Source organism: Fukomys damarensis, unplaced genomic scaffold (genome assembly GCF_012274545.1).
Source record: "Fukomys damarensis isolate Sample0158 unplaced genomic scaffold, DMR_v1.0_HiC HiC_scaffold_5, whole genome shotgun sequence".
NCBI classification, from domain to species: Eukaryota; Metazoa; Chordata; class Mammalia; order Rodentia; family Bathyergidae; genus Fukomys; species Fukomys damarensis.
Window position 1 is genome coordinate 67732697 of NW_022900917.1, and position 10642 is coordinate 67743338.

Below are 10642 nucleotides of genomic sequence, written 5' to 3' on the forward strand. Positions count from 1 at the left end.
AGAGAAAAAAAAAAAAAAAAAAAAAAAAAAAAAAAAGTGTTCAAATTTAGTTAGAATTCAGTACATTCTTTTTTTGTCAATTATTTAAGTACATTGGTGTGAAATTCTATTAGTTTACCATTTATGTTACTAAGATAAAGTTTCACTTCAAGATAAATTGATTTATATTTAAGAAGTGAATGGATTTAAAGATAATAATTAGTAGAACTATTAGAACAGGTGACACATATGTCTGGGAATAAGGTCACCCTTAAGTCTGAAGTTTGGGGAATAGGGAATGTATCCAGTTGCCTCCTCTTACAGATGAAGAAACTGAAATCTGGTTATTATATCGACTGTCCAGGTTACCTTTTGCTTACAGAAAAATCTGGACTCCTGTCTCTGTCAGAATACTTTTCTTTTACCTCTGACTAGTTACTCATTTGTACTTTGAAACTGGTTAAGATGAATACAAAGTGTTGTGCAATAAAGCTCATGAATTCAGACCCAGAAAATATCCTGATGATATTTCCGGGGACATGGTTAGTAGAGATTGATGAGTGATTTGGAACCAAGTCAGGGTGGTAATGAGTGAGTGGCCCATTGGTTTCATTGTGCTTATTTTTTTTTCTCTTTGTTTTGGTTTTTTTGAGATAGGGTTTCACTGTGTAATTGAGGCTGACCTGGAACTCACTATGTAGCCCCAGCTGGTCTTAAATTCACAGTGGTCCTCCTGCCTCAGCCTCCCCAGTGCTGGGATTACTGGCGTGTGCCACCACACCTGGCTAACACTGATTGTTTCTTGAGCATGCTTCCCTTAAACAACAGATCTGAAGAAAAGTCCCAATGTTTTTATTTTTGGTTTTACATCAAAATCCACTTTAATGCTTGTATAAGGAAAAAGTACAATTACTAAATAGAAAAAAAATTATTCTTAGTGTTCAAATATTTTTAGGCATATTTAAGCACAGCTTGAATCTTATTAAGAATATCTGGTTTTTCACCTTGTGGTTATTGCTCTGCTTTCATTAGAATTCTCTATGATCACACACCAACTCTACTAAGAGTGAAGTTGATTTCCACATTCTTACATCCTCTTCCAACTTCCACCCATTAGATATTTGTGAATCTCCAGGGTGGATCAGAGAGCTGGGAAAGTGTGTTATGGAGCCCACGTTCTGCCCACTGAGGGCTGCTGGCATGTTACCGGCTCCTTGTTGCTGCCCACCCCTCCTCCCAGAGACACAGTTTACAGGGATGCACGGGAGGACTGGGCTTGGCCAGACTCTTCGTGGGTGGGAATGGTCACATCATGGGACAAATGCATCCATTTGGATCAGAGCTCACTGTGACTTACATAAGCTGACTGTCTTATGAAAAATGAGCCAAACTTTTTAGATGAAAGACTAACCTTTCTCCTCATTTTGGATTGCTTATGTGTTGGCATTTTAGCAACTCTAATGAAAATCAGTATGGGTAGGTCAGAAAGCCCAGCATGCTCAGGCTATGTTCCTGGGATGTACATGTGGATGTGATATTTACCCATCAGAGGCAACTGTGGAAACCTCTGGTACGCTAAAGTGGAGGGCACTGTTTCCTGACAGTGATGATGGGGAACCCAGAATGACCGTCATGCTCTGAGCTCTGGGTGGGAGGTGGCACACATGTGGCACCTCTGTGGGGCTGCTTGCCAGCAGTCCAGAGGCAGCAGATCTACTCAGATCCTCTGCAGGATGGGACTGCTCATCCCAGCATGGAGACTGGCAGCTCAACAGCCCCACATCCTGTTTCCGAATGTCTCCATGGGAGCCCTTCTTAGCCTCACCGGCGGGTGTTATGCATGGGCTTCTGGGGGGTGCTGCTGCCCCTCAACTACTGCCATCCCCAGTAGGAGATGAGGCCCAGTCTCCAAGAGTAGCTGGCTTCTCCCACTGTGGGAAAGAGGGAATCACCACGAGGGAGTGGCCAGAAAGGCAGGGATGGGTGGCTGTTACTTTTAAGATCCAGAGATGTCAAGACACGGGGGGACATCTTCTCTATCACCTTGCTTTCTCACATGAGGGCCGTGTCTAAAGCAGGGGTTCTCAGCCAACCTGGAGCAATTTCTTTTCCTAGGAGACAACTGGCTCTATGTAGAGACATTTTTGACGGCTACAGATAGGGGCAGTCTGCTGACACGCCCAATTATAGACTCCAAGGATTCTGCTGAACACCCCATAATGCATACAATGGCCCCCACAACAAAGAGTTATCTGGCCCTAATGTCCACAGTGCCCGGACCCTATGAGCCAAGGGCGGGTCTACAACCCTGGCCTGATAGTCGTAACAATTTTGTCAACATGTTACTTTAAAAGGTGTTGAGAAGGCTGAGCTTCTGGTGGCAAATGGCACGTAGATGCTGACAAAAGCAGCATTTTCAGTCACCGGGGCAAACTGCTGCGGTTACACAAAAGGGAAGATTAGAAATAGACCATGATTTGTTTCTTTTGCTTTTTTTTTTTTCAAAGCATCCCAGAGCACAAATCTGAAAAATGAGTAGCAGGATAAGGTAAGTAGGAGGAAGAATCTGAGTCAAAAGTGAGAAGCCTGTCATCACCTCCTGCGCCTTTGTCTGCATCACGCCTGTTTGTGGTACCGCAGCCTTTACCGGCAGGATGTCACGACTCTGTGACATCTTTCACTTGACCCATTTTAGGGCCCCTTGGTATTGTATTGGGCTGGGGAACTGTAGTTTCTGCTGGAGGTGAAACAACATTCATTATCTGGAAGCGAGATTTGGATCTGGGGAAGATGACTGTCTGCTCAGAAGGTGTTGCAGATTGTTTTGGGAGGTGGAGTCCTCTGAAGAGTGTTAAACTTCCAGATACCCAGTTATTGCTGTATTGCACCAACAAAGTGAACTTGGAGGGGAAGGAGGTTTTAGGGAAATGATGGCTATTTCTCAAGCATGAAAAGAGCCATGCCTTCAGGAGTCAGGAAGACTGGAGCATGTTTCTCATTAGAAAAGAATCATCCATTTCCCTCTTACATTGTGGATAGCAGTTCATTGCCCATTCATTGAAAGTATAGATATGGGGCCTGTTTTTCCCAAAGAGTTTTATTTCTCTTCACTCCCACTATGAGCATTCCAGCCCACATCAAGTGAAGGTGAACTGGTTTACTTTTTTTTTTTCCTACCTGATCTTCAAGTCTTCATTCTCTTTTCATCATCCAAAAGTGTTAGTATTAGTAGTGGTAATACTTCTAATACTAATAAAAACAATAGTAATGAGAAGTCGGTAATGATAAGGAAATAGTCCACTCCAAAGGATAGGTCAGGTCAGCTTTGGGCAGTGATCATCCAAGAGATAAAACAGGACCTAAGTCAGACAGAACTCTCCCCTGACATTGTATATACTGGGTAGACTCTGACAGAAGAAGAGGAAGTTGGCCTTCCCTATCCATGGGCTCTGCACCTGCACTGAACATGTATGGATGCTCTTCTTGTCATTACTTCCAACTCAGGAGAGCAAAACAACTATTTAATTAGTACTGGGTGTTATGTAGAGTAATCTGGAGATGATTTCAGTGCATAGGAGGTTGTGCATAGGTTATATATAAATATACGTGCCATTTAATAGAAGAAACTTGAGAGTTTGTGGACTTTGGTATGAGGCCAACATGGTGTGGGATAGGGAGTGATTTACCCGGCCCAGGAGCACTGAGGACATGAGACTCTGCTATCTCATTGCCAGTCTAGCATTCGTCTTTTGACTAGTTCTGGTCAGTGAGATAGAAGAGGATGTCTGCTTGGAGCTTTAGAGAAAGATTTTCTTCACTAATGGGGAGGGATACCTAAGGAGAAAGACACTTTCCCTCTGTCCTCTTCTTGCTTGGTTGTGACTCTGACACATGAGATCATTAACTGAAACACATGACCGTCATCATATACCCACAAGGAGACACATGGCCCACATGTGGAGGTGGCAGACTAGAAAGGCAGACAGCTTGGGTTCATAATCACCTGACTATAGTGCTGAACCAATCCTGGAATCAGTCCTCTCAGACTTCTTGTTCAGACGAACAGTTAAGTGGTTGTTATTTAAGTCACTGTGAGTCTGGTAGTGTGCTGCTTGTAATCAAACATGTTCTGATTGTTCTAAAACAAATGAAAATAACTGTGAGTTTGTAATTCTCCAATTTCCTGAGTTTCATATGCAGGTATCTGGTGGGCTGTGTACCCAGGTACACTATAGCTATCACAAACACAACACACCCAAGCAGCTCTCCTTCCCTGGGATGCACCACTCTCTACCTGGCTACACAGAAGTCATTCTGTTGTCCTCTTTCCCCCTCATGTCCTGTGGTTGTCAACAAGTCATGTAGATTTGACACTCATCTGCTCTCCTCTCCCCAGTTCCATCACCACTGTTTGGTCAGTGGGACAGAGGCAGGGGCTCTTCCTTTCTTTCTAGGATCACTGCCTCCTGAGCACTATACTTGTCTCTGGTCTTGTTCATATACCATCTTCTCTCCATCAGATTAGTGTTATCCCCAGTTGGTGCTGCCCTTGATGAGGGGTTCTGTAGGCATGGCCTAAGGCAGTGGATCTCAAAGTGTGGGCCCTGCAGCAGCAGTATTAGCTTCGCAGAAGAGCTGGTCTTATGCAAATTCACTCTAAGATCCTGGGTTATACCAAGAATGCTCATTTGGTATCACATTTGGAAAGCATTGTACTAGAGAAATGCCTGACTGTCAGCCCAAGACTCTCAACTTTGGATATAGTAGAATCACTTAATGAGTTAAGAAAAGTACAGATGCTGGGGCCTCACCCATGAGTGGTCTAGAAATTTGACTGGGTGGTGAGATTTGGATGCCAACTAAACAAAACATCACTTAGTTGATTTAGTTAGAAAACGTGATGAACTGATGGATTCATCAAGCTTTATTGAACATTGGCTTTGCTCTAGGAATTGTGCTGGTGGCGGGGACACATAGGAGAACAAGTCACAGTCTTACTGTCAGGGGACCATCACTGTGGGGTGGGGGCAGACACAAGAGAGGTGGTCTGAAAACTGCTCAAGGAGTAACAGTTTTGCAGGGAGTCATATGCTAGGGCAGGGGGGAGAGGCTCAGGGAAGGGGGTAAGATGAGATGACAAGGCAGTGACCCCTTCATCCAATAGGTAAGCTTCTAGTTATTTCCATATGAGTCTTAGTGAACCCAAGACACAGTGTGAAGAAATTCTACAAAGTCCAGGGCCGGGGATTTAGCTCAGTGGTTCTTCTGTCTGCCTTGCAAGTGCAAGGAACTGAGTTCAATTCCCAGTACCAAAAAATAAAAATAATAAAAAATAAAAGGGACCAGAAGAAAATTTTGGCCGGGCATGGTAGTGCACACCTGTAATCCCAGCACTCATGGGAGGCTGACGCAGGAGGATCGTTGCAAGTTTGAGACCAGCCTGGGCTACATAGTGAGTTCCAGGTCAGTCTCAACTACATAGAGAGACCCTGTCACCAAAAAAAAAAAAAAAAAGAAAGAAAAAAAAGAAAAGAAATTCTACAAAGTCCAAATTCATGCGTTATCTTTATTTTTGTTTTGTTTTGGGTACTGGTGATAGAACTTGGGATCTTGAGCTTTTGAGGCAGGCAGCAGAACCACTGAGCTAAATTCCCAGCCCCATGCATTATCTCTTACTAGATGTTCAAGTTACTTAGTCTTTCTTTGCCTCATTTTCTCCATATCTAAAAGGGGAAGACCACCTGTATTGCTCTCCTAGCAATACTGAGGAGTAAGTGACGTATGTCTGTGTGCAGACCTAGTAGAGTGAAAAGTCCAAACCTTGTGTACCACAAAGGTTCATGCCCTAACAGTTCCCAGCCCACTGAGCACTCGACGGATGTTAACAGGTCCCCTGAGTCGGACCCCCACAAAGGCAGCCTCACTACCCACATCCACAGGAGCATAGAGATAATAAGAAACCAGCAGCACCCTGCTGCTCTCACCACAGCCCTGTTTATCAGCCAGCCCCAGGCCCATCACCTGTGGGACTCTAAAATCTTCCACCCTCTCACCCAGTGCCCCCTTCCCTTGCTTAAACTGCCCCATTATCAACCATGAGCAGCCCTCTCTCTGTACCAGCAGCCTTCTTGCCCTTGGCTCCCCAGATGGCAATAAACTCATCGCATGTTTCTTAGATTTTGCCTGCCTTAGTGGTCTCAATCATGCCTCGGGCTGACCTGACAGATGTCACTTAGCATCAGCATTTCAGGAAGCCCCCCACTTGCATCCACTAGCACTGGGAGTTTGGGTTCTTGCCTCTGTGCTGACAGCAGGGACGCCAGCATGCACCACTGACAAGACATCAAAAAAGCCAAGATTGAGTCACTGCATCTGAAATGCAGCTGGACTTTGAATGGGGACTCGTGTTAAACGAAGGAGGTATACTTTGGGGCATGTCGTATTTTGACACCAGAAGTCCTCTTTGTTCCCTCTTGCACTCGTGATGGCATTCTGACCACCTGATATTCTGTGATAAAAGATTTCCTGATAAGGAAGGTGGGATGTTATGGTCTAGACTAGTTTCTGCTTGGGCTCACTGGGGTATTTGGGGGGTTGGGATCACAGTGTAGATATGACACACTCGTGGTTAAAGCCATACTCGCTTTTCTTCTATACTCCTTGCCACATTTTTACCTGTCTCCAGAGATCCCTTCTTTTCCCAGGAATCTGGGCCTATTCTCCACCTGTCAGGCAGCTCCCACTGTCACCTAAGCTCACCCGCTGCTCACCTGCTATTGTCCCCAACCATTCTCCATTGTAGACAATATTTATGTTGGCGAAATGTTGGCACAATTAAGTCATTAGCGGGTATGCTCTGAACAGCTGTGGTAACAGTCACACTCATGGGCACACACAGTGGCATCTGCCTCCACCAACAGTGTGCACAACAGTGGTGGAAGGTCAGTGGGTGCTGCAGTGCAGCGCTTCTCAAACTCTGCTGCAGGTGAGGATCCCCTGGAGAGCATGTGCAAGTCCAGATGCCCAGAACAGCCACTAGACCAATTAATCTGGACTCTCGGAGGTGGCATAGGGGCATCAGAGGCTTTCAAAACTCCCCAGGCAAACCCAATGTGCAGCCAGGTTTGAGATCTCGTTCTTCATTCAATGGTTACAAGGTTCTAAGGTGCATGAGACTCACTTACAGATCTTATTACAACACAGATTGTGATCTGTAGGTCTGCGTGGATCTGTATTTCTAACAAGTGCCCTGGCAGTGTGGAGCTGCTGCTAGTCCAGGGAGTGCACATTGGGTAGCAAAACTGTAATCCTCTCTGGAGCCTCTTTACCAGCCTTGCAAATGATTTCACAGCAATCATTGGCCCTTTTGAGTTTGTGACTATTTCAGTATGTTCAGCAGCTCCCTGAAGTCTTGCTCCTTCCTGTTCTGCCCATATTCTATAGCCACACTCCCACGGTAAGGTAAGCCCTATTCTTTATTTTCTTCTGGATGACAATTGTCTTGAAAACAGCCCTCACAATAACATGGGACTGAAGGGCCAAACACATTTTTTTCTGTGGACCTTAATTTTTCCTCAGCGAAGCTTACTGAGCCCAAGGATGTTTCCTGCAGGTGAATCAAACACCGCAGCATGAGGGATTTAGCAGGTCAGTAGCCCACAGGGTGTCAATAACCTAGCTTCTTAGCTGTTACTGCTCGAAGATCATCACCATCAGCAAGTCCTCAGCTAAAAAAAAATCATTAATGATGCAAAAAAAGGGAGGGGGGAGCACTAAGCAGAGGTAACTTTCAGTTTCAAGTTTCATAATTGTCTCAGAGTCTGGATCACAGAACCTTGGAAAACATATTTCCTGCTCAATGTACTTGCCAGATAGTTACCTATGAATCTTCGTCTGTGGACATATTCTTGGGGATTTAAAAACTTTCCTAGGAGCCTTTTAAAATAGTGTATTTAATGCTCATAATGACTTAAAAATTAATATAAAGCATGCTAATTCACCAGGGTCCCCAAGTGCTGGCACATGACTTCAGTGCCTGCTTTTGTGTTTGTGTTTATGATCTTACACATGCTAAATTTCATTTCATCATCACAGGAGTAAAAGAACAGAGTAAAGAGGGAGGCTTCATATGAAGATCACACTTGAGCCAAGAGAAGACCCAATGGCATTATAGGAAGTGCTATAATCAAAGGTTTCTCAGTAAGTAGAATAGGGAAAGCATTATAGAACTACAAGTTTGGACTGCATCAAAATTTAGACTTGCTGAACTCAAAACAAATGATAGGAATCAGGGCTATTTTCCATGGAATGCAGCCATCTACTTAAATAAAACACTATCATCCATTACATAAAACCAGTAATATGCATTTGACATCAAGGACTTGCATTTCACCAGCATTTGGTTTGTAATTCTGCTCTGTAGTTATTTCAAAACTAGCACACTTTTGTTTGTACACACTCAAGTAACTCTAATGTGATTAATTTAAGCCACTATGGGGGCAAGTTTTTGTCCTTTAAAGAGGTTTTGCATCTGCTTAGAGAGTATTCATTCCTCACAATCGTGTTCAATCGCCTTACTACTGTCTGAAGTGTCAGAGGGGTGAAGTATGGCCTCATGCGCCTGTTCAGGTGGATGTTAATGGGATGTTGTGGGAACATAAACTGAGATCCTAGATGGCTGCATTTTTACATTAGCTGCAAATATTTTTGTTTGTTTTTTGTAATCCATGCTGGCCCTGAACTTGAGTCAATCCTGCCTCAGCCTCCTGAGTGCTGGGACACATGTGTGCACCACCATGCCTAGCTCTCAGTTGCAAATATAGTAACAAAGTTTTCCAGGGCACAATTTCCCTGCTTGGAAGTCCTGCACGGTGAAGGAGTTCTCAGACTGGAGGCTGATGGGGGGCTAGGGTCAGGCAGTTGAGAGTGCAGTCAAGTCTGTTGGGCCACTGCTGGCTGGAAGACTGGCCCTGGGGGTTCAGTAATGAAATATATAAAAACGCTGGGCCACTCTCAGAGCCCAGTGGCCCCAGGGCTTGGATTTCAAAGGAAAGACTGTTCTCTCAAGCTGCTAACACAGGGGCAGGGATTACTCCAGCATTCTCTGCGTCCTTCAGAATTATTTGCAAAGTAGTTTTCATTTTATCAGAAGAGCTCATAATGTTGGCTATCATGAAAATGCTATTTACAGATATCTAAAAAATAACGCTCCTCTGAAGGAAATGTGCGTGCATTTGTGGGAATCTGAGTTCAGTTTTCACTTGTACTAAAGGAAAAGGTTCAGTTTTTCCCATGGACATTTGCAAATATTGGGACATTTGATGCTGTTTAGAACTAATACAGAAATAGTTTGAGCTTTCAACCCAAATCTTATGTCCTGGCAGGAGTCTTCCTACCTTGGACCACTGATACTTGCAACATGGACCTATCTTTCCCATAAAACTCGACAGGGGTGTAATTATGAATTTTGTACAATTTTGCCGCAAACTAGCAGGTTATTCATTCCATAAATCACATTGACTCCCTGCCTTCTGCAAGGCACTGTTTCCTGGCTCACTTTAAACTTTTCTTTAGACTCTTCTAAGAGATTTTTGGGCTATGAGGGCAGAAACATTCCAAATGCACTTTATAAGTCTGGTATGCTGTTGCTAAAACCAACAATAAAGGGTAATCAGAATGAAAAAGTCTGAAGGCATCAGTCACGACTTCATAGTTTAAATTCTCCCACAGGCTAACCAAAATTAAAACAGATTCCCGAAGGCCATGGATACTTACGTGATGATTGCCCATTTTCTTTTTTCTGAGATGGTGGTTCTGTGTTTCATTAAGAAACTCGTCCTCCCAAAGACAAGGTTTATAGTGGTTTTCCAGGGCACAGTATCTCTTGTGTTTAATAAGTAACTTTTGGCATTGGATTTGAATACATTGTTGGGGATGGGTAGGGAGAGGTGATAACTACAAATGAGCCTCAGCTGCCAGAGCTTGCCTAGTGGCCAGCTTTAAAACTAAAATACTAATAAAGAAACTTTGTTATTCACAACTATAAGGTTAAACCTACCTAACTTCTGGAGTGTTGAGTTATTCTTTTATACTGTGGGTGTTCAAAATTTGCTACCCTTCAATAATAAAAGCATTATCCAAACACTTTGAAAAGACTCTTACTATTTTTACTATTCTTACTATTTTTTTTGTAGTCTTCATTTTTAGAATCTAGTTTTTAAATTAAAAAATACATGCAACTGGTAAATCTGTTTCTAGTTATACAAAAAGGTATCATGAAAAGTAGACCTAGTGACTTCTAGGCCCTTTCCCTGCTTTTTTTTAACTGTTTCAGAAATGGTCTATGTTTCTTAGCTATGTCTGCCTGCCTGCCTGCCTTCCCTCCCTCCCTCCTTCCTTCCTTCCTTCCTTCCTTCCTTCCTTCCTTCCTTCCCTTCCCTTCCCTACCTACTTACCTCTGGTCTGCTTTTCCTAAACAGATGCGATTGTACAGTGCCTTCGGTCCATCCCTTGCATGTTTTCTGTACTCCAGAGGTGCCTGATGCTGGCACATTTCTTTTTCAGAGGTTGCGCAAGAGTCATTATGAGTGTGACGGAAGCCTAGTCCCACCTGTCTACCGCTACAATTCATCTAGATTGTTTTTTATCTTTTGCATGGTTATTC

The 10642-nt window shown here is 43.6% G+C and overlaps 1 protein-coding gene across 1 annotated transcript in view; it reads right to left on the reverse strand.

Annotated features, from left to right (window-relative positions):
* The window catches only part of Anxa13 (annexin A13), a 43781-nt gene extending 33931 nt beyond the window's left edge, over positions 1-9850 (reverse strand). Inside the window, exon 1 of the mRNA XM_010611241.2 lies at positions 9754-9850. Within this exon, the coding sequence (XP_010609543.1) occupies positions 9754-9768 (15 nt within the window). The 5' untranslated portion in view covers positions 9769-9850. The remainder of the gene's footprint in view (positions 1-9753) is intronic.
* Positions 9851-10642: the final 792 nt, after the last annotated feature.